Genomic DNA, 27,923 nt, shown 5'->3' with positions numbered 1-27,923 from the left:
TTAGCTTCTTCTTGTTCTTCTTCTTGTATTTTTTTTTGTGTGAGCTTGTACGAGGTTTCTCCGCCTCCGGATTATTTCTGAGAATGAGCTCTTTCATAGTGGATGTGTGAGAAAGGGTTGGATCCTTGGATTAGTCACCTCGTTTGAGGTGGATATCAAGTAAATTCATCTTGTTAGCATTAGAGGAGCTTGCTTCAAGTATTCTGATGGTAGTTCGGCTTGCGGCCTATCGGGTCCTCCGCTCAATCTCTTTGGTTAGCTCGCTGACCTGACACTGCACGACGTAGCTAGGTCGTTTGGCGCTTGGTAGTCGGCTTCTATCTCCTATTGTTGCTACATCATCTTTGCAGCTCAGGCATTAATTAGTATCTCCAGCTCTTCTTCTTCTTAGGTTAGTGTCATGGTGGTAAGTCGTCCATTATCTTCCATCTTTACATTCTAGATCAGGCAAAATTCCTACAGACGGCGCTAAATATGATCATGTCCGAAAGCTGAGAAGATGGTAGGCTGGGAACGTGACTCTATGGTTGACTGGATGAAGACTTCTTATTGTCCTGCAAAACTAGGAGCGTTAGTGTCGAGCTGGGAAGAGGTTCCCAGTGTTGATCCTCTGACGCTCAAGTCAATCCTCGGCTCAGTGGAGAAGAATAATAGAAAAATTATAGCAATGAACATGTTGAAAAGTAAAGTATCACATACCTCCACATGTGGATGAGAACCCCCTTTTATAGTGTCACTGTAGCGTCTGTGCACGTATCTCAAAGTATATGTACATTTTTCAAAACATTCTAGGAAAAGACAAGTCAAAAGTTGTTCCTTACACATTTTCTTAAGCAAGCACACAAATCTCTGATGCGACAGGCTGAAAGCTTCTAAAGTACGATTTGCATGTCAGACATGCTTTGTTATCAGTGACACAAATTTCCAAAGGGGTACGGTGATATATGCCTATGGGTCCCGTTATAGGCCGACCGAAAACCTCTCGGCCGGGACATCACAATCTCGATCATACAGTGTAAGGCTACTAACATGTTCTTCACTTGGTTGTCTAGTTGTTGGAGGGTTGCATATCATCTGACCAGACATAAGGTTCGCTCAGGCAGGATGATAGGTCAGGAAATTTATTATTTGTCTTTAACTCCAGCTGCAAGTTTACAGAGGGCGATCATTCGGATGATCACATCCGACCGACATTGAGGACCTATTCGATCAACTTTACCTAATCTATGTCCTAATTGTTTGACCGATTGATTTTGGCCTCCATACCATCTAATTTTCAATGCTCTAATACACTTTTAGTGGGGTCATCTATTCCCGTATCATACAGAAATTGATAATTTTTTTGAGTCAAATTAAATCTCCTTTTTTTTATTGTATTTTTACAAAAAAAAATTATTTTTCATTACTAACGACAATTTGATAATACTCAACGATACCATTGTTATGACCTCGAGCATTGTTTGTCTTCATGCAACCGGATGAGTAGGCTCCTGTCCAAGGTCAACACGAGTCAAAGGACGTCGGTGACATCCGCCGTTACCACTCCAATTTAGCAATAATATAATTGTCTTACCACAAATGGGGGCCGCCCCATCCTTTACTAATGATCCAACCCTTCCAGCATAACAACCGTTGTCACCCTTTAATAACCTCCCTAATTGAGCACTCAATCAATCGTTTTCATAATCGGTTATTCATGGATATTTCTATGTGTAAAATTTACTTTATTTCTTAATAATATTTCCGCCTATTCATTCCATTCATCTAACCATTAGTTTTTTTTTTTTTTTTTTTTTTTTTTTTTGCTTCTGCCCTCTTTATGTTTCTGCCCTTCCGAAGTAATTAAATGTTCGAGAAACATTTGCCAGCACATCAGCGGTCAGCGTACCTGTTTCCTGACTCGGCTGGAAAAGGAAATCTTTCAGGCTTATCCTAATGCGACACCGTGGAGCCAGAGGGGGAAGACAGCGATGAGTCTCGCCGGCGCCATGTCAACCGAAAACGCAACCGACGAGCGCATTAAGTCATCCAACGGTTCGTTGCTTTCCTGATTTCTTTGATCGTACGGCTGCTCTCATCTACGATCCCCACCGCTGGCGTTTCCCAGCTGATTGCCAGAAATTACGACCTATTTACGACTCCGCCCACGCTATAAATTGTCGTCTCCTGACGCATGTTCCGTCCCCCAAAATTCTAGGCCCTTGACCTAGGGATCCCGATCCCCGGCGAGGCCTTTCCGCCGGCCATGGAGTCGAAGTCAAATGGAAGGTTCACTCTCGGCAAGCAGTCCTCGTTGGCCCCCTCCGGCAGCGATGAGGAGGGGTGGGCGAGCGTCCCCGACGAGATCGACGCCAACATCCGCCTCATGTACATGGCGAACGAGGGCGACGTCGGCGGAATCGGGGAGCTCCTGGACTCTGGCGTCGACGTCAATTTCCGGGACATCGACGGCCGCACTGCCCTGCACGTCGCCGCCTGCCAAGGGTTCGCGGACGTCGTCCGGTTACTGCTCGATAAGGGCGCCCAGGTGGATCCCCAGGACTGCTGGGGTAGCACGGTGAGTGGGAATGCCCCTCCTTTCCCCCCTCCCTCTATGTACTGCCTGTTGGCCTTGCCGTTGTTTCTGGAATTGATGTTAATCTCTGTCAACCATCCCGGAGTCGCATTCCTTAAATATGATGGACGGAATCGAGTCACAATAATGCTGGTGTCTGCTTGGCGTGTTCAGGAATATCGAAGCAAAACATTTGCCGTGCATTCTCCTTTTAAACTATCGTCCTTACTAAATAGCGAAATTAATGGAAAGGAAGGGGAAGGAGGGTAACTTCCTTACACCCCGATTCGGGGTGTAAGGAAATAGTTCAATCGAGGGGTAAGGGAGGGTAAAAGTTCCCCCTCCCTCCCCTCACCTCCTTCCCAAACAAGGGTAAATGTCACCTTCCCTTTACTTACCCTTCCTTCACCTCCTCCCAAAGCCTAGTTTATACACAATCGTTATGGAGGTCATTGTGTTGCTTTCAATTTTGGACACATTTATACTTGGTTTTGACAATTTATGTAGAATTGATAGCTTTATTTAGGAATTTTAATGTTTAGGCTGAAACACAAGAACACCACCACCATCAAATCTGTGTTTGTCACTGCGTATATCTTATCCTTCTATTGAAGGTTTTATTACTAGTAATATCAAGGGCACTCTAGTCACTTTTTATTACATACCTGAAATACAGGACACTATTTCAGAGAAGAAGGAAGAGATGCTACCATAGTCAAAATTCATTGCTCTACCCTTATCTTAAGGGTACTCTCACCTTGGATCTGATTTCTAGATTGTACAATTTTTCTTTAAAATGGCTACTAAAGTATGAAACATGATACCAAAATATGAACTGAAATACTGGAGAAACCAAACTGTCGAATTTTGAGGTTGTGCTATTGAGATTGCAAAATTCTATTAGATGCTATAGTTTAGAGGAAGTAATTAAACATGATCTCTCAATATAATGTAAAATCCAACATTGATGAAATGGAATTGTCTTTCACCGTATGTTCTGATAGATAAACAATAATCCACACAAAAGATATGATAGAAGCTATTCTTTCTATTGTGCTGGTTTCATTGGAACCTTTCTGGGCCGACACTAGTCTGCCTGAAACTTCAAACAAAAAAGTATGGGGAAAACTGAATTGTTATTTTGTCTGAAACTAATGACCTGGTAAACTTGTAGTCATGGTGATCTAATTACTGTGGTGATCGATGCACTGAATTGCATGTGTTTTCACTTATTTCAGAGTCAGATTTGTTTACATTCTTCTGCTAACAGCCTCTTGCAGATGCAATACATTATAAAAACCATGAAGTAATTGAGCTGTTGGAGAAGCATGGTGCCAAGCTAAAGGTATGACAGAAAGTATGTTACTCTTTGTAGTTAGATCAAACAGGAGACATTATACCACACACTAAACTCCTTGTTGTCTTATGGTATTGACTCTTGTTTTCTCGTACCATCCGTAGATTGCTCCTATGCATGTTGAGAATGCCAGGGAAATTCCTGAATATGAGATTGATCCCAGTGAACTTGATTTCACTAACAGTGTTAACATTACAAAGGTATATTCATACTTTCTTCATTCGCGACTATGAAAATGTGTGGTCTTACGTCCATTCTGTTAAAATCTCTCTTGCTTTGTTTTATGATCTTAGCAAGGGAAGATTTTTCTTTCATTTTTCTGCAACCTTTGCACTTCTGTCTAATTAACATCATCTTTTTTGGCCGGTATTATGAATTCCTTCTCCCACAGTTCCATTGTGGGGTATCTTCAGATTCAGTGGACATTAGTTCTAATTCCAAATTTATGTCAGCTTCTCTCTGCCTCAGCACATCTCAATGTTACTTTCTGTCATTGTCAATGCATCTTATATGATCTTGAACAAATATGCTTACGAGTTATTTGTTTCATAACTTCGTTGTATCATGTATATCATCTTCATCCTCTAAGCCACAACTATTATGTTGCAAACAATTCTTGTTTCTGACACTTGTAGTTGCATAATTAAATAAGTTGAGTCAGTGGGATTAGTTGTATATGTAGGGCAATATTTTGGAAAATTCTATAGAACATGGAGCTTTTCTCAACATTCTTGTATAGTGTTGCGACCTTAACAAGCATAGCATATGCAAATTAATCACATAGCTAACCTATTAATAGTTGAGACCTTCTAGCTTATTCTTATACCTCTTTGATTGTATGTATAATCACCATTGTTTTCCTGAATTGTTAATTTGATTGGATTGAGTTGAAACTCGGGTTCTGTATTTGAAACAGTTCGCACTAACTAGCTTCAGCTCCTTGGAGTCTTTGTTATAAACTACAAACAAATCAAAATTTTGTTTGTATTTTTATTTGAAGTGCAAAACAAAATTATTCCCTTGTCTGCTTTTTGTGAAGTGAATAGGAAAAAGACTTTTCGATTTCTAATCTCTCTAAAAATTTACAATTAGCCATATTCTGTTGCCTGTGCTATAATTTATTTTTCAGGGAACATTCATCATTGCAAGATGGCGGGAATTCAAGTTGCTGTCAAGAAGTTCAGCGATGAAGTAATGACCGATGAAGATAAATTGTGGGTTGGTTCTATATTTCATCATGAAATCTGTGTCTGCTAATCTTATAATCTATAGTGGCCTGTGGGGATATTAGTACCTTGATTTCTTGAGACACATACATAGTTTTTCAATTAGAGTTTCCCCTCTTTTCTACAGAAGGGCATTCAGAGATGAGCTTGCATTACTTCAATTAATACGACATCCAAATGTTGTCCAGTTCTTAGGTGCTGTTACTCAAAGTAGTCCAATGATGATTGTCACAGAATATTTGCGAAAGGTTGCTCCTCAAACTGTAACCTTCTTTATGTTTAGGAAATTTTGAATTCATATATGTTTCTTTATACTATTTTCTAAATTTTATCTTATCAACTAATGCTATTTAAAACTTCCCATTTCCCTCCTTTGATGTGAACAATTTTTTCAAGATTTGGACACCTCTTCGGTATCATTTAAATGCCAACTGATCTATAGAAGAAGATTTGTTTTAATGCTCATCATCAGAATGCGTGTGTGCATGATGACAAATACAAGTTCAAAATGGAACATTTGTTTCAGTAACTTGTAACTTATTTATGGGCTGCCAACAGAAAAATTTGTTTTTTTTATTAAGATTCGTTTCTTATTCCTTAATCATCCTCCTTGAGGTAGGGTGATCTTTGTGCCTATTTGAAACGGAAAGGAGCTTTGAAGCCATCAGTGGCAGTGCGATTTGCACTTGATATTGCCAGGTAAGTTGGTTCATCCTTTTATCATCCGATAGTACCAATTCACCTCCGCATTTCTACTGGTTCCATTGGTGGGCGCTAATTTCAAACATTCATTTTGCTGAAGAGAACTGATTTTTCATTTTTTTATTAATCATCACTACCTGCTGTGTTATGACCAAACCTTCAGAGGGATGAATTACTTGCATGAGCATAAACCAGAAGCCATAATTCACCGTGATCTTGAGCCTTCGTGAGTGTTTAGATGCTCTTCTTTGTTGTGCACTGTGGTTTCCATATATTATTATTTTTTTGGAATACCCTTGATTGATTATTAAGTTTGGCTTTCACTATTTCTGAGATACAGAAATATCTTGCGAGATGATACCAGGCATTTGAAGGTTGCAGACTTTGGTGTGAGCAAGTTATTGAAATTGGCAAAGACTGTTAGAGAGGAAAGGCCATTAACTTGTCTCGACACTTCATGTGAGTGATCTATGTTTCCTGTTTTCACTTATTTTGTAATGTATAAGCTCTTTTGTGATGCATGATATGATATTAATAAAGGAATAATCGAGATGGGCGTTATATTTTTGTGATTTGTTGCTCTAAAAATTTTATTTAATTGTTTGATACCCTTTTCTTGAACAAGCATTTTGTTTGCTTTTCCAAAATTATTGACATGTTTTCAACAGCATTTGTCTTTATAATAAAAGTCAATAGTCAACCTCAAAGTCGTTTTTTTTTTTTTTGGATTTTCAATACGTGGCAATTATTTTATATGCAGGCAGATATGTGGCTCCCGAAGTCTACTATAATAAAGAGTATGATGTAAAAGTAGACGTCTTTTCATTTGCCTTGATTTTGCAGGAGGTATATGCTTCACTTACATGTTTGATTCTGATTTAATTATTATTTCAGATGTATCTATAACGTTTTTATCATAATTATTGTTGTCATTACCATAAACATCATTTTGCAGTTGAATTTATTAGAACCAAGGGTTAAAATCTTGTGTTGTGCCAATGGCACACTGAGATTTAATGTTGCTTTCTTGCACTGAGATGCGGAATAATACTGGCACAACAACTAAGAAAGTGCCCACGGGCTTCTTCCTCTATGATACATAGGCTTAGCACCCTGTCCTTTATGATTCTTCCTCATGGTTCCTTATGATCCGTCCACCACTTGAGACACAACATCAAATGAACTTTTCTAATTTTCTGTCAATTGACACCAAAACCTTACTTCCTCCAATGGACAGATGGGTTTGTGGCTTCTCTGCTTCCACAGTGCATGAAGCTTCCTCCATCGTTGGCAATGTGAGGCGCTGATCAAATAAGATGTGTTTCTTCTTTTCCTTCTCCTTTTGAGTGCACACGATCTTGTGCTATCCAGACTCAGAATGTGACTTTAAACCAAAATTCTATATGTCGAGACTTCAAAATTTTCTAGGAAATAATGGTTTGGATAATGAAACTTGTGTAGTGCGGAAAAAGTCTCATGTCATCATCTACTGTCTGGTTCTCTGAGTAAAAATTATATAAACATTAAAATATGTGAATATGTGCCAGTTTGCTTGCTGTTCAATATGTAGTTCTCATCTATCACTGTAACAAGTCTAGTTTAGTAAAATAAGATTCTTCACTATGAAACCATGCCAATAATGCTTCAACATTTTGTTCAAATAGGCTCTTGTTTTCAAATCCAATATGCGGTCAAATTGCATATATGTTTGACTCTAATGGTATACAACTCTTTGTAGATGATAGAAGGATGTCCACCTTTTAGTTATAAACAAGATGATGAAGTTCCTAAAGCATATGCATCCAAGGAGAGACCACCATTTAGAGCTGCACCAAAACTGTACGCACATGGATTGAAAGAGTAAGCAATTTACTTAATTAAGTTTTCCTTATTTTTTCGACTGTCCTTTTCATCATTATGGTTTTATTTTCATTTTTCATTTGGTTCTATATCCACCACCGGCAATTACAATCCTTCTGAGTTTGCACGTCCACCGGCTGTGAAAGCTAGTGCATTCAGTTGTGATCCGTATGTTTAGAATCAGTTCGATACAGCGCGCCTTATGTATGTAATACTAGTCTTGTGACAAAAAGACAAACATGGAACAAATTTTACAAGTTGTTCATTGGCGTTTCTATCCTCGTGAATTAAATGCTTGTTTTTCTTCTTCTCTGTTCAGGTTGATCGAACAATGCTGGAGCGAAAATCCTGCTGACAGACCGACATTTAGAGAGATAATCACATCCAACACAGTATTATCAAAAAACAACGCTGGAAGGTAAAAAAAACCTTCAAACCTAGATTTTTCATTCTTTCTGGATGAAAACTTATTCAACTCATCGTTCTGATTGTTCCTTCGTCAGTTGTTTCGGTTGAAGTGCATTCAAAATTTCGAAGCCATGTGGAAGAAGGAAAAAGATCCTAAAAGCCTCTCTTCTCATTCATCCACCAGAAACATGTAACTGCAGTTGTGTATCTTCACGATCTTCTAATTTCATGATTTCATGGTTGATTTTTGAACATACTTGCAAAGGCGTCCACTTTTTAAGTCCTGGGGTTCACATTAATGCGTATATTATTCTAACTTTGCCGACTCACGGTCATATAATGCAGATTATTTTATATATATATATATATATATATATATATATATATATATATATATATATATATATATATATATATATATATAATTCACCTAATTAATTCTTAAATCCAGAGCACATATATTAGTGGAAATGTTAGTCAATTAATGCTGAATAAGCCTTAATTTATAGTTTATCTTGCGTATGACTTGTAAAAATGAGCAATAACTGTCAGTAGAATAAAGGAATAATTATTTTGTTATGAATATTGAAATATAATTTCACCGAAATTAATATTTTAATTTTTTAGAATTATATTAAATCGTGGGGGTTCCTAGTTGGTTTAGCTAGAGCCGTCAATTTGGGTTGGGCCCGTCGGGTTGGCCCGCCCCGCCAAACAATTTAAGCGGGTTGGGTTGGAATTTTATCAACCCAAGTCCGCCGTGGGCCGACCCGCCTAGGCCCGCGACCCGCGCGGGTTGGCCCGCTCGGGCTTGGGTTGGCCCGCGGGTTGAAAAACACATGTAAGATAAGTTTTAGGCCAATTTATTATCATTCTGTGTTATAATTTTAAAATAAAAATAATATTTTTCATCCAACATTAGTACTCGTTTGTGTTCATTTATATTTAAAATACATATTTATGTATACATTTAATTATAGAAAACTTTTTTGAAGTAAAATGTTGAAGATATGAAATATTTTTTAATTTTTTTTAAAAATTTTTGATGGGCCCACGGGTTGGCCCGCCAAACTCGCAACCCGCCTTAGAATGGGTTGGGTTAGAAATTTCCCAACCCGCTAAGTTGGCGGGTTGGCCCGCCCCGCCCCGCCAAATGATTAGCCCGCCACGGGTTGGCCCGTCTGACAGCTCTAGGTTTAGCTTATCCGGAAGAAGCGAGGAAAAGGAGAAAAGACACGAGAGAAGAGATGGAGTATGAAGGGAATAAAACATAATTAGGAATATATATATTATTTTTTATAATTTTAAATTAATTATAATATGCTAAAAACAATAAAATAACATAAATTTCATCAACTTTTTAACAATCAGCCAGAAGAGTAAAAATCTCTATGGAAGAGTCTTTCATAGGAAAAGCAACAAAAAGATCCTTTGTAACCAATTTAAACCTCAATCAACAAAACCATTCAAAGTTGCAACACATATGGTACTCATCCCAACCTAAGATCCACATATAACTTTGTTGATTGTGATCAACATTTACCTCTCCTCAACTCATATATAAACATATGAATATGTACCTCAAATCGAATGCTTTATACAAAACAATTCCCTCTTTGTATAAAACAACACAATTCTACCTTCTCCCCCTTTAACTACACAGCTTCAAAAGCTTAGCAGCAGTGTCTTCATTCTTCCTCCGAACTAAGAGTTAGACCATCTCCAAGAACTTGATGCTGCCACTCGAGTTGGCTGCGAGCAGCATCGTCGACTGACCTTGCCAGCAGACACAAGACACAAACTGTGTAGCGTCATTGTTTGACTGGCTTGATATTTGGTCGGCACTCCCAAATTTGTAAGACAAGATAGGCATAGGGAATGATTTATGATAGACAAAGACCTGCACGAGGATACGGAGAACGAATTGTAAGAAACCCAAACTAAAGCATTTCTACAAATGTAATCTGTACTCGGCTCCGATAGGACAATCAGCATTGTTAACATTTACTATCAAGAAGAGGAAGCTGGAAAGAAACTAGGAAACCGATAGCAATGGCCTCGAGTGGGAATGTGACTAGAGAAGGTCATAGTTAAGCTCTGTTGGGGTTTAGGAAGGATTGAGCTGGGTCAAACAGAGCATAGTTCGTCCAAATTGGTAGAATGGGATCGAGCCTAGTAGAGAGTAACCACACGGCGAGGCCTCATATGCATGCTTGAGCTACCTCACAATAGTTTTAACAGCTCAGACACGCATCAAGATATGGTTATTCAGATTTTAAGCACATTGATCGATACCAATCATATGGGCACACATGGTGCAACACGAGACCTCAAGATATGGTGCATCCTAAAGCCTCTGAGACGAGTTGACAACTCTTCAACCAATAGATGGGGCAACACGAGCTCAATGTAGAAGAATTCTACAAAAAGCAAAAAACTCGGAATGGAAGAAAACTAAGAGGATATAAGCACTTGTGTTCGATATTTCCCAGGTCCTTCTGAACATAAGAAGCCTAATAAATAACAATTACTTTTAATATGAAGCATACCTCATTTGTTTCCGAGCCAGTGGCGATATATCCATCGTATACTGATAGACCTACAAAGTTCTGGAATCATGATGATAGACAGACTAAGTGATCAATTACCATAGGAAATATTTAGCAAAACTATATCGGTGAGAATTCTTTCAGCAGGAGAACTTGAAGTACCTGATTGTTTGTATGACCTGAAAAGGTTTGAAGTATATTGTCAGCTGCACTCGTTGTACATGTAGGCAAATTCCATAGCGTCAACGTATTATCGGTGGACGCAGAGACAAGATGCGATGCATCTAGATACCTCACATAGCTCACAGTTTTTGTATGACCGGGTAATGTACAAAAAGGCATCCTCAAGTTCCGGAGATCATAGCAATAGACCCGATGATTAGCTGAACCAACTGCGAGTGAGTATGCAGAATCTGGATGAAACTGAACAGAACAAACATTAGCCTTGGTTCTGATAGAACCGGTGCTTCCAGCCTGCAAGATGAAACATTTTAAATGCAAGTTTTATCAACTTGTTCGTGATGAATTTCGATCTTAATCTTAAAATTGACTATGCGGCATACATAATTCAAAAGCAGACATACAGCATGTGTAAGAATAGAATTGCCTTATTAATACTCCACAGCTTCACGGTACCATCATCGCTTCCACTAACGAACTTCGTTGGGTCGGTGAGTGAAAAATCAACGGACCATACACGTCTCTCGTGTTCCTTCATTTCAGCCAAACTTTGACTTCTTGTAACATCCCATACCTGCATGATTTTACAGTTAATTTCGTATCAAATTCAATATAATCAAGAAAAGATTACCTTCACTACACCTTCAAAGTCGCTCGAAGCTATCTGGCTCTTGATATAACTGTTCCAACAAATACAACTGAGTTTTGATTTGTTAATCATTTCGACAATGGGATAATGAATATCTCGATCTTTATTTAGAATCATATCGCATTCAAAGACTTTGATTTTCTTATTCACACCAGCAGTAGCGAAAAACTCCTTGTCCCTATCGAAACCCATGGAACATACTAAGTTCATGGTATTCAACAAATCACCCTGCTTCAAGTTCACCCTAACTTTCAACTTGCTGAAAGACAGGTATTTACACAAGTCCTCAAGAAATGAACTTACTACCCATTTGCCTTCCCTTCCACCATGTCCTTTAAGAACTGTATCGTCAATCGAACTCTGCTTGGTCCAAACAGCTGATCCAGTGCCACACCTCGAAACTGGCACGGGCTTATTTGGTGGTCTGTGTGTTGATTTTGATTTCCTGCATCTTGCAGAAAAGTAAGCTGCCTCCAACTTTTTGAAATTCTTCATCAATCTCGAACTCTTTACCGCTATATTCTGCTGATGAATCTGCAATTCTGTCACTGATTCTGGATCCTCAGAACCTAAATTATTGAGCTCGTTCTTATAATCTGGTCTGCAACGTTTTCTTGCAGGTTGATCAATTTTTGTGAATAATGACGACGAGTGTCCATCTCTGTTCAATTTTAGAAATGAATTCTGTGTGAGGATAGACCTCTGATCTTGGATCTCTTGAATATCAGAAGAGATACAAGCAATAGCGTCATGCAATCTATGAGCAACATCTAGCTTTTGATACTGCAAATGCAAAAGAAACTCCCTAAGCAATTCTTGATCTTCTATCTCTTCTGAAATCTTTGATACGGATTCTCCCTCTTCCAAAAAATTTATTTGTCGATTGAGGAACTCACTACGCAACACTTCACTGAAAAAAGGCCACATAAAAGACAACTGAATCAAGCATATACAAATTCCATACCGAATGGACGATTATCGAAGTATTATGATAAAAATGGAGCTCAGATTACTGTTAGTTCGATACAAGTTAATTCTGCATCTACTAAAGCAAGCTATGCGAAATGAACTATAGCATTCGCATTGGAACTCCTACATTTTGTGCATAGTTAACAAAGCACTATAGATTAACCAGCCCTTAGACTAAAGGAAGTGACTGAAATTATCTCCTTTACAGAGATCATATGCTACAATCCCGAAGGGTACCGAACTTTCTATTTCGATTTGGATCTCATTTCATCAACTGAAAATGAGGTGTGGATCCATAATTTATCAAGGCAACATCATGCAGATGCATGCAGCATGATCAGATGAGCAAGTAATGGAGCTCTACCATGAACTGACCTCATCTTGGGCCGGGTGTCCGGCTGAGGGTGTAACAGCCACAGGCAGAAAGAAGCTTCCTTTGGCCAGTTGAGCAGCAGCTGCCGAGGAAGGATGCGATGCCGGAGGTCAGCCATGGCGGTCAGCTTATCCTCCAATGAGTCGAAGGCACAGAACAACTGCACAACAAGGAGCGATGAGCTCGATCGAGAAGCAGATGAGTAGAGGAGCAAGATGCAAGTAGTGCCGCAACCTCAAACAGGAGGACGCCTAATCGGAAAACGTCGGAAGCATATGTGGCGGGAGCGCCGTCGGCTTCCTCTGGGCTGGTGTACCAACTCGATTCCATAAGCAAGATCGGTTTCGTTGGGAAGGTTGTCTTTTCTGCATTGCCGTCGGCGTCCCTGAGCAGGGAGGAGGGGCCCTCGGGAAACGCTTCAGTGCCCTCGCCTTGAGCGGAGGAAGACGACCCGCCGAGGCCAGAGGTGGAGAAAGAAGCAGACTCGATGAACGAGACGCGGTTAGAAGGCGATATCACGAAACAAGAGGGCCGCACGTTGCCGACGACGACGCCCTGCTTGTGTGCCGCCTCCAGAACCTGCCGGAACACGTGCAAGCACTCGAGGAGCTCCACCGCCCGTCCCGCCCGATCGAGCCATTCCCGAAGACTGACATCCCCGCCGCCACCGCCAGCGCCGTTGCCACCGATTCCGAAGGAGAGCAAGCGGCGTAGCTCCTCCTTCTCCTCCTCCCTCACAAAATCCTCTTTTTTCTTCTCTTCCTCCTCCTCCTGATCCCAACCCCAGATGCATCCGTTTGGGCCACGGGAAAAATCAATACTGCCACTGAAACCGGCGCCGCCTGCTGCACGGGACGCCGATGACGACCGCGCCCGCCCCGACGTCTCCTCTGAACCATCCATCTTCTTCGCCCCGTGCCTCTCTACCTCCTCCACCAAATCCCTTCCGATCAAATCAAACCCAAGCAAAAAAGGCAAACCGGCGCCTTGCTCCCTCTCCCCGCTCGCTACCTCAGAGACTAAGACAAAGCGAGCATTCGCAAACGAGAACCACCAAGCAAAGGGCGGATCAGGATTACCAGACGCCGCGGAGGCGAAGAGAGCCGCAAAGTCCCACCTTTGATTCGGTCCCTTCGCTTCCGCTCCTTCCCCTTTCCCTTTCTCTTTCTCGCCACCCTTCGCTCGATTCCTCTCTCCTCTCTCCTCTCTCAGCCCACCTTTAATCGCGAATACTTGGCGGCCGCTTGGCATGCCGTGAAACATTGCTGCGCCTGGCGCTGCGCTGCATTCTGGACCACGAAACCGAACGTAGTAATGCTGTAAACATGAGGACCGATACTGAGGGTGCGACTAGGAAGCCGGACAAAGAGTCTACGTGGAGCCGCAGCATTAGCAAAGGGATCCTGTTCGCTGCCTGGCCGACCGCACGCGCTCGGCTCCCATGGCGATGGCCAGCTACGTGGCCTATCGCTGGTCCGCAAGCGGGAGGCAGGACAAGGCTGTTGAGCTGATGCGGAGTTGGGTGGTTCGCAGCGGCCAACAGCCAGCAGCAGTCGCTGTCAACTGTGCGCCCGAAGTGTTCGACGGAATGCTCAAGACAGAAGTTGTGCGACGGAGAAGCCGGAAGCGTCGGGTCGTGCACTCGTGCATGGATATTAGCTTATAAATAAATAAGTATAAAACATTATATATAATTATATTATAAAAAAAAGTATAGTTGTGAGGATAAATATAAAAAGAGGATTTCCCCCTCTTTTCGTCTCATTTCACTCTCGATTTTCCCCTTTCGTTTCCCTGGGCCATTTTAGGGTTTTGCAAGTGGGAGGCGAAGAAGAAGGCGCTTCTGTTCTGTAGGCGTCGCCTAGGTTTTGCGGGCTTCTCCAGCGGCAAAATCGATGGCGCTCGAGGAAGGATGACTCATTCGGTCCGTCACCCTGATCTTTGTCCTATCGGCGGCGACAACTACTAGCATTTGGTACCAAACCACCAATCATTCAAAAGAAAAAAAGAAGCCGCCTTTTCCTGTTCCAGACTTCCACGATCGCCAACCAAAAGGTCATCCTTTTACCAAACTTCTTAATTCTCTGCTCTGTCCTTTTCCATATTTCTCGCATTCCGCATTGGGAAGAGTTGAATTGTAACAAGTGGCAGCGACTTGTGATTCGTTCACATGCATCTCAACAGTCCGCTTACTGTTCAGTTTGAATTTGCATGCCCAAAACACGACTTTGAATAGGTCGGGCCGCTTGCGGCGTTTTGCCTGTGCTTGTTTGTGACGGCACTCTTCCCTTCTCTTCATGGAATCGCAGTCAACTGGCGCATCGCCGACGCCTTTCCTCAGATCGCAAATCCACATGGAGATTTTGATTTTCTTTGTAGCTAAGAAGAGAAAGATACATCACGAACCATTTTAAGCAAGTAGATCACGGACAACCTTTCTCTTTTTTATTTAAAATATTTTTTATTTCAATTATAACAGTTTTGACTTAAAATATATAGTATAAAATAGTTATATTTTTTTAAAAAAAATTAAATAAACTGTTTTAGATATTAATTAAAATTATTTCAATATCAATTAAAATTATTTTAACTTTTCAAAATCTTCACTATTTTTTCGTGAACTAAAATATTATTGATTCTGTCCGGAATCTGAGTCAGACGGATCATCGGTTGAGGTGGATAGAATGTTAATCGAATCGTGACGTCCCGGAGGGGGGTGTGCTGAGATGATTTTTATGTTGACCAAGTCATGAGAAATCTTCTGGTCAATGCTACCTACAGCCAGCGACCGGATCCCCTCGATCCCTGGTACCCCGAGGCTCGAGGCGGATCCAACGAACACATAAGTAACAAACTAATACTGGAATAATAAAATAAATTGAGACTGAGTACGAAAACGTATCCTGACCCGGGGGGCGCCCTCGAATGGGACGCTGCTCAAGTTGTTGTGACCCGGAAGAACAGGTGACTCGGAGCCGGATGAAGAGCTAGATCTGACGACGCGAAGCCGGACGCGGTGGCACGAAACTGGATGCAACCCTAGCACATAGGTCAGGTTGAGACATTGGCCCGCAGGCCGGGAGGTACTAGCGGCACGCGGGTCGGGAGGTACTAACGACACGCAATCTGGGAGGTACTAGCGGCACGCAGGCTGGAATACAATGACGACACAAAGGTCGGAACATGATATCGACGCCCAGGCCGAGGTATGACACACAACCAGACTGGCTCATCACATAAGTTGGAACACAATACACAAGCTAGATCGGCATGAAGACCAGAACACAACAATAGCTCGATGGTCGGAATAGCGCCGAAGATGCTCGTCAACGTGGGTCGGATACCGAATTGGTTTCGGAAGTGGGCGACAATTCAGATCGGAGGTCGTCTACGACGGTGGAACTCGGCTGTGGCTTGTGGCACCCGCCGGTGCGGAGGGTGCTGCCGCATGTGAACAAGGAGGAGAGAAGGAGGCAGCCGTGCGCACCCTTGACAACGGTGGTCGGAGGCGGGAGAGAGAGAGAGAGAACAGAGGAGGTGGGCGGTGGTGTGTTGCCTGGTGGCGGCGGCGTCGACCAGTGAAGCGATGTGCGATGAGGCTACAGAGTGCATGAGGGTCTGGCCGGAGGCGACGAGGAAGGTGACGCGATGGTGTAGGGGATGCCGGCGACGGCAGAGGCGTGGAGAAGAAGAAAGGGTCGGAGGTGACAAATGGCCAACGGAAACAGTGAGGCGTCATTAGCTGTGTTGGCAGCATCTCCGACGGATGAGGCTGCTGCCGGCGCCGTGAGGAGAAGGAAGAAGAAGGAGCAGTAGCTGGTCCGGTGGCGGCGTCGCGAAGACAAGGATAGCGGAACGACGGGCGGCTCCGGTGAGGAGTTGAGCACCAGGGAGAGAAGTTGACTCCCTCCTTTTTCGACGGAAGCAAGAAGAAACCCAGGAGAAAACACCCCCCCCCCCCTTACAGTGCCTCCTTTTTTCCACTAAAGCCCTAACCAGCGAAAAGACTAAAATGTCGTCCTTCCTCAACCTAATTTCTTCTCTACCCCTCAACCTATATCCACATCACAAGCCTCCCCCTTAAGTCTAGTCGAAGGAGACGCAAGTCCAACTGACTAGAGCAAGCCAACGTAAAACAGAATTGCTATTTAACGCAAACTTATATCACTGAGCTTGTTTTATAACATCGAACGAGTAGCTGCAAACGGTGAGCGCCTGACAGAGCGACGAAAAGAATAAGTGTCAATCGAGCGACAAAACCAATACCGAGCGAGTGTTGAAAGAGTGATCTGGCAAATGTCGAGCGACATCGAGCAGATGATCGAGAGATACTGAGTAAAACGATCGAGCGACAATAAATCAATTCCGAGCGACCGAAAAGTTGTCGACCGAGTGATAGTAAATCACGACCGGACAATAGAGAGAATGATGGACGAGCAAAGCCGTGAGCATGATCAAGAAAAATACTGATCGAGCGTCCATGAATCGTGACCGAACAATCGAGAATTACCGACCAGGAAATGCCGAGCGGGTCGAAAGATGATGAACGAGCGGTGTCAAGCGCGCGACCAAAAAAATATCGTCCGAGTGACAGTAAATTGCGCCCGAGTGATCGAGAATGCCGAGCGAGTCGAAAGACGATGGGCGAGCGGTGTCGAGCGCGCGATCGAGCGACAATAAATCATGACCGGGCGATCGAAAAATGTCGACCAGGCAAATAGAGAAAATGTGGGTCAGGTGGAATAAGAACGAGCGCGCAATCGAGAAAATATCGACCAGGAAACAAAGATAATGTCGATCGAGCAGAATGAGAACGGGCGAGCGATGTCGAGCGCGCGACCGAGCGACAATAAATCACGACCGGGAGATCAAAAAATGTCGACTGGGCAAATAGAGAAAATGCGGGTCGGGTGGAATAAGAACGAGCGAGCAATGTCGAGCGCGTAACCGAGAAAATACCGACCAGGAAACAAAGATAATGTCGATCGAGCAGAATGAGAACGGGCGAGCGATGTCGAGCGCGCGACTAGGAAAATACCGACCAAGCGACAATAACCACGACCGGGCGACTAAAAAATGTCGACCAGGTAAAGAGACAATCGTCGAGCTGAACCAAGAGGTCGATGACGAATGATCGCAAAACTCATGAGCATAGCGAAAGCGGATCTCGTGAACGACGCGAGCATGGAGCCAATGAGATCGAAGGTAAACGGGAACAAAGCCCTTGAGCTGAGCATTTGGGCATGGTCATGCATTTAGTGGTCTCACTCTATCATGAATAACGATGTCACTCCGGTTATATAGGAGGGATAGATCCCATCTACATCACTCACATCCCTCCGCATAATTTGTTACATACCCAGTAATCGCCTTTATAGTCCACCCAGTTACGAGTGACGTTTGACGAAGCCAAAGTATGCAACTCCTTATGTAGGGAACCATGGTGACTTCAGGTCCAAGGACTAATAGTCATACTAATAGTCACATGAGAAAGTATATGATACTCATATAACGATCCATGATACTTTCTCATGGCGGGTCATTCAGTATACATTCTCCAATGTATACCCACGTGTCAACTTGATATCTCTATATCCATGACCTGTGAGATCATGTCATCGAGTTGACCTACATGCTAGTCTCATCGCATTAACATTGTCCCTGAATGTTAATACTTGACTATGAATGATTAAGAGTAGTATTCTCTATATCATCTCACTATCGATTCAACCAATCGATTGATATAGATAAAAACCTTCTACTCAAGGACGCTATTATACTTAGTTATTTGACACCAATACAAGTAAGTATAATAACCAAAACAAATGCCTTTATATACATAGGAATATAATACAATGAGTCCATACAACGTGATTGGCTCTAGGTCTCTAACTAATAGATGGAATGTTGACCGAATCGCGACGTCCCGGAGGGGGGTGTGCTGAGATGGCTTCAATATTGACCAAGTCATGAGAAGTCTTCTGGTCAATGCTGTTGGATCGTGAATTTCGATAGAGAGGGGGGGGGCGAATATTGATCTAAAATTTCGAACGAGTACGCAGCAGAAAGTACGAAAATGAGACAAAGCTAACACAAACCAATTTTACTTTGTTCGGAGCCTTTGGCGACTCTTACTCTAAGGCCCGCACACAAGGGTGCTTTCGTTGGGCAATCCACTAGCAATTCGAAGAATGTTACAAAAATGAATTACAGGAATGCTAATAAGAAAATAAATATCGACAAAATGAAAAGAAATAAACTAAGGACAGCGCTTTGTCGGAGTAGCCTCGCGGCGTCGCACGAGCACAAGAGAGCAGTCTGAGAGTTCTGAGTTGTGTTGAAACTTCAGCCTTGACCCTCCTTATATAGGAGGGTTCGGGGTGCCTGGAACCTTCAGGGCACCTCGATCATGACGTGGCTGACCCAACCAGCGAGCTCTATATGTCGACGCCGCGATCAGGATAAAACTTGCCTCCGAGCGCCCGGACCACCTTTCTCCAGAAAACATCTTCTCCTGCAAGACAAGGTTAGTCCGAGGCAAATATATAATGTATATCCTGCAAAACTAAGAATTAGCACAGTTTATAATTTTGACATAAAAGAGTATGACTTAGATTCCATCTTTCCGAGACCGGAATCTAGTCACGATCTCAACTTAGAGTTCCGAAATGGTTCTAAGTCGGATCGGCGCCTAAGTTCCCTTCCCGGGAACGCGTCCTCACAGTCACTCCCTTCCAATGACTTACCTTTACTTACTTGACAGACGTCCGGTCAGCCCTTCGACCCGTCTGGACTTCGTGTCAGCTATCCGGTCAGCCTGTCAACCTAGCTGGACTTCGTGTCAAATGTCTGGTCAGTCCTTCGACCCATTTGGACTTCGTGCCAGCTATCCGGTCGGCCCGTCGACCTAGCTGGGCTTCGTGCCAGACATCCAGTCAGCCCGTCGACCTGTCTGGACTTCGCCTGCACACTCGATCAGAGTGTTAGACAACGACAAACCTAACTTAACCTGATTTGTCATTCATCAAAACCTGAGTTAGATCGTTAGTGCTAACCGCACCAACAATCTCCCCCTTTTTGATGGAATGACAACCTAGTTAAGTTAGTGAAAATATGCAAGTAAAACAAGCATTTATAGGGTTTAAGTTAGATTTTAAATTTGATATTTTTGTTGCACTAACTTAACCATCTATCCCTCCCCCTTTGGCATTCATCAAACATGAACATAGAGAGAACATGCAAAATAAAAGAAGACAGCCAATGTAAACATTTCACGAAATAAGGTCAAGTTGACTTGAGGGACTTTAAATTTTAAAACATAGTGAATTTAATTTTTGTTTTTTAACTTTTATAAAATGACTAAGTTTTTTAAAGATAACTAATTTAGCAACATAATTTAGTATTGATTAATTTTCAAAAGATAATTTTTGCAACATAATCAAGTTTTTAAAATTTCAGATCTTTAAAGCATAAGTGTATAAGTTTCAAATTTCAAGATCAAGTTTTAAAAGTAAGTTTCAACTTTGAAACACTTTTTAAGCATAAGTTTTCAAAACCAAAATTTCAAAACTAAGTTTGAAAAATCTACTTTTCAAAACTAATTAAGGGTTATTTTTCAAATCTAAGTTTGCAAAAGATTCAATTTTTAAATCCTGAGTTTATAAGATACAATTTAAAAGCTTAGTTTTATACAAGCTAGTAATAAAAAATGGATTTTATCAAATTAGATTTTCAAAGATCATATTTAAATAAAAATTTTTAAATCTGAGAAAATAGTTTTTGTACTAAGTATGCGAATAGGTTGATTTAATCCTCCCCCTGAACCTGATATTCAAAATATGTCTAACCAGTTAGTTACTTACTAACTATCAGAAGATGGTAGCTTTCACTTGGTTAGTCAAGTTAAGTGCATTGTAATCAGTTAATGTTTGACTAAACTGAATAACTTAACTTGATCAATGTCTGTTTAGTATTTAACGCTCAGACTTATGTCGATACACTGAAATAAGTATCTTAAGTCCAGACAATCTGCCTATGCATCGCACCCCTTTCTACGTTTGATAGTCACAAACAAGAGAATCCTAGAGTGTTGATGAGATGCTCAATTACTAGTCCTAGGGGAACATGATTTATAGGGGATTGACCTAATCTAAGGTTAAAACCTTTTTGAAATTCTAAAAATAGGAAATTTTGAAAACATAAAAGTATTTTGCCTTAGAATTTGAAAATAACCATTTTGAAAACAGTTTTAAAATTCCTGGTCTATAAGACAAGTCAGAATCAATTATATTAATCAAATAAGTAGGTTGAATTTCAAATGTCATAACTAATTCCTAGTACAATGATAAATGTAATTTCCTTCATTCGTTTGTTTGATTTGTAATCCTAAAAAATAGGTTAATTTACCTACTAGACTCATTTCAAACTCGTGTTCCATTAGGCTTGTAAATTCATCTAAAAATTATGAATTTGTTGAACCAAAGATTATATCATCTATGTAGATTTGGGCTATAAAAATATCTTCTTTTATTAACTTAACGAATAGGGTTGGGTCAATTTGACCTTGGTTGAAGCCTTTAGAGATTAGGTACGAAGTAAGTCTTTCATACCACGCCCTAGGTGCTTGCTTAAGTCCACATAAAGCCTTTTTTAATTTATAGACACGGTCAGGATGTTCTAGATTTTCAAACCCAGGTTGTTGTCTTACGTAGACTTCTTCTTTTATTAGTCCATTTATGAACGCGGATTTAACGTCCATCTGATATAATCTGAACCCTTTGTGGGCTGCATAACTAAGTAACATTCTAATGGACTCTAATCTAGCTATCGGGGCGTAAGTCTCATCATAGTCAAGTCCTTCTACTTGACTAAATCCTTTAGCAACTAGCCTAGCTTTATTTCTGGTAATTTCCCCAGTTCCACTTAATTTGTTTCTAAATACCCATTTTGTTTCTATTACCTTTTTGTTTTTAGGTGATGGTATTAATTCCCAAACTTCATTACGCTCAAATTGAGCTAGTTCTTCTTGCATAGCTATGACCCAGTCTAGGTCAAGTAGGGATTCAACTATGATTTTGGGTTCAATTTTTAAGATTAAAGATATTTGACTTAGATTTCTAAAAGATGACCTAATTTGAACCCTTAGGTCTGGGTCACCAATTATTTGGTCAGTTTGATGATTAGGGTTGACTCTTATAGTTCTAGGAGGTTGACTCTCTTGAGGTTGTTCTTCTTCTTCATGATTTAGAGGTTGATTGGTTCCTTCAGAATTATTATTTTCTTGAACAAATTCAATTGGTTGTAGTTGAGTTTGTTCTAGGTTTTGTTTGGATTCTTCAAATTTCACATTGATAGTCTCTTCAATTCTTAATGTCACTTTATTATAGACTCTGTAACCTCTACTATTTAAGGAGTAGCCTACAAAGATTCCATTTTCTACTTTAGAGGTAAACTTTCCTAAGTGTTCTCTTGTGTTTAGGATGAAGACTGGGCATCCAAAAACTTTAAAATATTTTATATTGGGTTGTTTGTTATAATAAAGCTCAAAGAGGGCTTTATTATGTGTTCTATTTAGTGTTATTCTATTTTGTACATAGCAGGCTGTACTAACAGCTTCTGCCCATAAATATTTAGGTAGGTTGTATTCATTTAGCATTGTCCTAGATGCTTCGAGTTTTATTTTTTCTTTCTACAATTTCATTTTATTAAGGAGTTTTAGGGCATGAAAATTCGTGATGATATACCGCTTACCTTGAGCTTGCTATTGTTTCTAAAGGCAACTGTTCCTAAACTATTGTAGGTAAGTTGGGTGAACTTGGTGTGATCTCCAGTCATATGCTTGGAGCACCCACTGTCCAAAATCCACCTGGTTTCCTATAATAGGTAGGAGTTAAAGTTAGTCTAATTTTATTCTTTTAAAGTCATTTTTAAGGTTGATTATTCTATGTGAGAGTGTGAGTTAATTTTAAAAAAATAAAAAATAAAAATTAAGTTTGATTTTAAAATGAATTTTTTTTAAAAAAAATAAGTTTAATTTTAAAATGATTTTTTAAAAAAATTAAGTTTAATTTTAAAATAAATTTTTAAGAAAAAAATTTAAGTTAGTTTTTAAAATAAATTTTTAAGTTTAAAAATAATTTAAGTTAATTTTTAAAATAAATTTTTAAGTTAAAAATTTAAGTTAATTTTTAAAATAACTTTTTTTTTTTGGTTAAAACAGAATTTAAGTTTAATTTAAAATGAATTTTTAAGTAAAAAAGAATTAAGTTTAATTTTAAAATAAAATTTTAAAAAAAATAAGTTTAATTTTTAAAAAAAATTAAGTTGAATTTTAAAATAAATTTTAAAAAAATAAGTTTAATTTTAAAAAAAATTAAGTTTAATTTTGAAATGATTTTTTTTTAAAAAAAATTAAGTTTAATTTTAAAATGAATTTTAAAAAAATTAAGTTTAATTTTGAAATAAATTTTTAAAAAATTAAGTTTAATTTTAGTTTAATTTAATTTTAATTTTAATTTTAATTTTAATTTTAATTTTAATTTAATTTAATTTAATTTAAATTTAATTTTAGTTTAATTTAATTTTAATTTTTATTTAATTTTAATGTTAATGTTAATTTAATTTTAATTTAAGTTTATTTTAATTTAATTTAATTTAATTTAATTTTAATGTTAATTTAATTTAATTTTAATTTTAGTTTAATTTAATTTAATTTTAATTTTAAATCCTTAGTCATCTCACCCAATCTATATTTTCAATCAGAGAATCCTATAATTTTGTGAGATGAATTAGATTCAATTTTAGGGTTTGGTTTTAACTTGTGTTAGATTCGGGTTTAGCTTTGGATTCAATAGATAGGCATTCTCTGGATAAAATTCTGGACTATGGTGAGTCACTTGGACATCATCACAGTAACCATACCTTCAAGGTTTTCCAAATAATCTTATCCACTAGACTTAGTACAAAACCTTGGTCTAACTGGTTAGAATCCATAAAGGATAACTTCGGTCAGTTCCACTTAGCCAAATGCACCAGGTCGAAGCCATATCTTCCTATACATGCATAGACTAAATTTCCCTAACGTACTATCATCCAAAACTTCACCAGTATCATTTTTCAAGTTAAACTTGAGTCCCCTTTTCTAATTAATCCTAAGTACCCTGTCGAGTAGATTAGTTTAAGTTATCCTTCCGGGTACGTTAGTTCTGGAGGTGCCAGCTATTCTGGAGCCTCCCCTTGAATTATTAACTTTTAATTTAATTTTTCGTTTTGGGTTTATGTCTATTTCTTTTATAGTTATAATTTACTTGATGATAGGTCGAGTTTTTGGTGAGTTTTAAAATATTTAGATTTTGAATTTTTTTGTTTAGGTTTGTATTTTGGTTTTTGATTTGGTTTATTCGAATTTATATAATATATTTTTTCTTTAGGTATATAGTATTGGTTAAGCCCTACTTGCATGATCAAACACGCTTTCGAAACCGAGGCTTTACTCGTTGGTTTGTGTTGGGTTATTAATGATTTAAAAAATTTATTTGAGTTTGACTTATATCCAAGTCTGGTTTTGTTATAGCATGTCTTTTGATTATTTAAAATTAGATCTAAGTTTTTTGATCTTGTTGTAAATTTTTCTAACATTTCTTTTAAATTATTAACTTCTGATTTTAGTGATAGATTCTTCTTCTCAAGTGTTAGATCTTAAGTTGGATTATTATTCACAATTTGTTCCTTGAGGTTTTGATTCTCCTCAAGGAGTGATTTGTTTTCACTTTCTAATTTATCTAATTTACTATTTAAGCAAGAAATAATTTTAAAAAACTTTCGATTTAAAGTTAGGTATACCTTTTCGGAACCTTCGGAAACGAGTACCGACTCGTGGCTCGATTCGGGTTCGGACTCGTCTTCCGATTCGTCTTCCGACTCAGCTTCATAGGCCCTTAACGCAAGATGACTCTGGTGCTTCTGATCTTCGACCTCCGATTCGTCCGAGGAGTCGTCCCACGTCGCTTTGAGGGCCTTCTTTTTGGTAAGTTTCGTTTTGTCAATCTTTAATTTCGGACACTCATTCTTGTAGTACCCCTTCTTGTTGCATCCGTAGCATGTCACGTTCCTCGGTTCGGTTGGAGAACTGATCTTTTGTAGATCCTTCTTGCTGAAGCTTTTCTTTCTCCTGGTGAATATTTTTCTTACCAAGTTCACCAGGTACTCTTCGTTTTCGGAGTCTTGGTCAGAGTCTTCTTCAGGTTCAAGCTTGATCTTCTTTTTTTTGGAGGAACCTGCAAATAAAGCAATATCTTTCTCGGCTCCAGCGTTAGTCTGCTCATGTAATTCTAATTCACAGAATAATTCATCTAATTTAAGTTTAGAGAGGTTCTTAGAAATTTTGTAGGCATCCACAATGGATGCCCACAAATTGTTGCGTGGAAACGCGTTTAATACATACCTGATTAGGTCTCTGTTGTCCATCTGGTGGCCTATCACATGAAGCCCGTTGAGGATGTCTTTGATCCTCGCGTGGAGCTGACTTGCTGTTTCTCCTTCCTGCATTTTTATATTAAAAATTTTATTTAACAACAAATCTCTTTTTGTTACCTTAGCATCGCTAGTTCCTTCATGCAGTTCTATCAATTTATCTCATAGCTCTTTCGCATTCTGATGCGGTCCGACCCGGTTCAACTCTTCCTTTGTCAATCCGCATTGTAGTGTGTTGATCACCTTGTTCTCCGTTGATGTCTTCTTCTTTATGTCTGACGTCCATTGTTCATGATCCAATAGATTCCCGAAGCTATCAACTGGTGCTTTGTAGGCTTTTGTGACGCTGAGCCACTGGTCGAAATCCGTCTTGAGATACACCTCCATCCGCTTGTTCCAGTACGGGAAATCATCCCCTTTGAACAGGGGAGGTCGCACTGTGCTGAAGCCTTCGATCTAAGACATCCTGCACACAATAGAGTAGCGACAAAAAAAATCCCAAGACTTGGTCTTAGATTTAGTAGTACGGGAAGAAATATAATTAATAAGGAAAACTAAATTGATGTTGCACCAATTTAGATTAACTGCAACGGAAAAAGTTTCCAAAAAGGTAATAATACCTGTTTGGAATTGTACGAAAAACTGAAAGCCGAAAGAAGAGAAAAAAGATTTAAAACAGATCACCCCCTTGTCTGATTGGTGGTTGCACCAAATCAGAGCGGTACCCACTCTGATACCACTTGTTGGATCGTGAATTTCGATAGAGGGGGGGGTGAATATCGATCTAAAATTTCGAACGAGTACGTAGCGGAAAGTACGAAAATGAGACAAAGCTAACACAAACCAATTTTACTTGGTCCGGAGCCTTTGGCGACTCCTACTCCAAGGCCCGCACACAAGGGTGCTTTCGTTCGGCAATCCACTAGCAATTCGAAGAATGTTACAAAAATGAATTACAGGAATGCTAATAAGAAAATACATACTGACAAAATGAAAAGAAATAAACTGAGGACAGTGCTTTTTCGGAGTAGCCTTGCGGCATCGCACGAGCATAAGAGAGCAGTATGAGAGTTCTGAGTTGTGTTGAAGCTTCAGCCTTGACCCTCCTTATATAGGAGGGTTCGGGGTGCCTAGAATATTCAGGGCACCTCGATCATAACGTAGCTGACCCAACCAGCGAGCTCCATGTGTCGACCCCGCGATCAGGATAAAACTTGCCTCCGGGCGCCCGGACCACCTTTCTCCAGAAAACATCTTCTCCTGCAAGACAAGGTTAGTCAGAGGCAAATATATAATGTATATCCTGCAAAACAAAGAATTAGCACAGTTTATAATTTTGATAGAAAAGAGTATGACTTAGATTCCATCTTTCCGAGATCGGAATCTAGTCACGATCTCGACTTAGAGTTCCGAAATGGTTCTAAGTCGGATCGGCGCCTAAGTTCCCTTCCCGGGAACGCGTCCTCACAGTCACTCCCTTCCAATGACTTACCTTTACTTACTTGACAGACGTCCGGTCAGCCCTTCGACCCGTCTAGACTTCGTGTCAGCTATCCGGTCAGCCCGTCAACCTAGCTGGACTTCGTGTCAAATGTCTGGTCAGTCCTTCGACCCATTTGGACTTCGTGCCAGCTATCCGGTCAGCCCGTCGACCTAGCTGGGCTTCGTGCCAGACATCCGGTCAGCCCGTCGACCTATCTGGACTTCGCCTGCACACTCGATCAGAGTGTTAGACAACGACAAACCTAACTTAACCTGATTTGTCATTCATCAAAACCTGAGTTAGACCATTAGTGCTAACCGCACCAACAAATGCTACCTGCAGCCAGCGACCGGGTCCCTCCGGTCCCTGGTACCCCGAGTCTTGAGGCGGATCCAACGAACATATAAGTAACAAACTGATACTGGAATAATAAAATAAATAGACAGCGAGTACAAAAATGTACCCTAGCCCAGGGGGTGCCCTCGGATGGGACGCTGCTCAAGTTGTCGCGACACGGAAGAGCAGGTGGCTCGAAGCCGGATGAAGAGCTAGATCTGACGACGCGAAGCCGGACGCGGTGGCACGAAACTGGATGTGACCCCAGCACACAGGTCAGGCTAAGACATTGGCCCGTAGGCCGGGAGGTACTAGCGGCACACAGGCCGGGAGGTACTAACGACACGCAGGCCGGGAGGTACTAGCGGCACGCAGGCCAGAATACAATGATAGCACAAAGGTCAGAACACGATATCAGCGCCCAAGTCGAGGTATGACACACAACTAGACTGGCTCATCGCATAAGTTGGAACACAATACACAAGCTAGATCGGCACGAAGACCAGATCACAACAATAGCTCGATGGTCGGAATAGCGCCGAAGATACTCGTCCACGTGGGTCAGATACCGGATTGGTTTCGGAAGTGGGCAACAATACAGATCGGAGGTCGTTTACGATGGTGGAACCCGGCTGTGGCTTGTGGCACCCGCCGGTGCGGAGGGTGCTGCCGCATGTGAACAAGGAGGAGAGAAGGAGGCAGCCGCGTGCACCCTTGACGATGGTGGCCGGAGGCGGGAGAGAGAGAGAGAGAATAGAGGAGGTGGGCGGTGGTGTGCTACCTGGTGGTGGCGGCGTCGACCAGTG

At 40.5% G+C, this 27,923-nt stretch overlaps 1 protein-coding gene and 1 pseudogene across 4 annotated transcripts; one reads left to right on the top strand and one right to left on the bottom strand.

Moving 5' to 3' along the window:
* The first annotated feature begins 2,151 nt into the window (after nt 1-2,151).
* On the top strand, nt 2,152-8,363 carry LOC122001535 (annotated as a pseudogene).
* A 1,372-nt stretch (nt 8,364-9,735) lies between these two features.
* On the bottom strand, nt 9,736-14,953 carry LOC122001534 (protein SPA1-RELATED 4-like). Of its 4 annotated transcripts, none has more exons than XM_042556323.1 (7): nt 13,062-14,953; nt 12,830-12,987; nt 11,468-12,395; nt 11,264-11,410; nt 10,819-11,130; nt 10,657-10,706; nt 9,736-10,007 (listed from the first exon to the last, which is right to left on the bottom strand). In XM_042556323.1, the coding sequence occupies exons 1-7, from the start codon at nt 14,088-14,090 to the stop codon at nt 9,812-9,814; spliced, it is 2,820 nt and encodes a 939-aa protein (XP_042412257.1). In that variant the 5' UTR covers nt 14,091-14,953; the 3' UTR covers nt 9,736-9,811. The 4 variants fall into 4 exon arrangements, with proteins under 4 accessions (XP_042412257.1, XP_042412255.1, XP_042412258.1 ...); XM_042556321.1 differs by having other exon boundaries at nt 10,657-10,716; nt 13,062-14,951; XM_042556324.1 differs by lacking the exons at nt 9,736-10,007; nt 10,657-10,706 and having other exon boundaries at nt 10,857-11,130; nt 11,241-11,410; nt 13,062-14,949.
* Nucleotides 14,954-27,923: the final 12,970 nt, after the last annotated feature.

This window comes from Zingiber officinale, chromosome 7A (genome assembly GCF_018446385.1).
Source record: "Zingiber officinale cultivar Zhangliang chromosome 7A, Zo_v1.1, whole genome shotgun sequence".
Lineage (NCBI taxonomy): Eukaryota > Viridiplantae > Streptophyta > Magnoliopsida > Zingiberales > Zingiberaceae > Zingiber > Zingiber officinale.
This window is presented reverse-complemented; position numbering and strand designations above follow the sequence as displayed.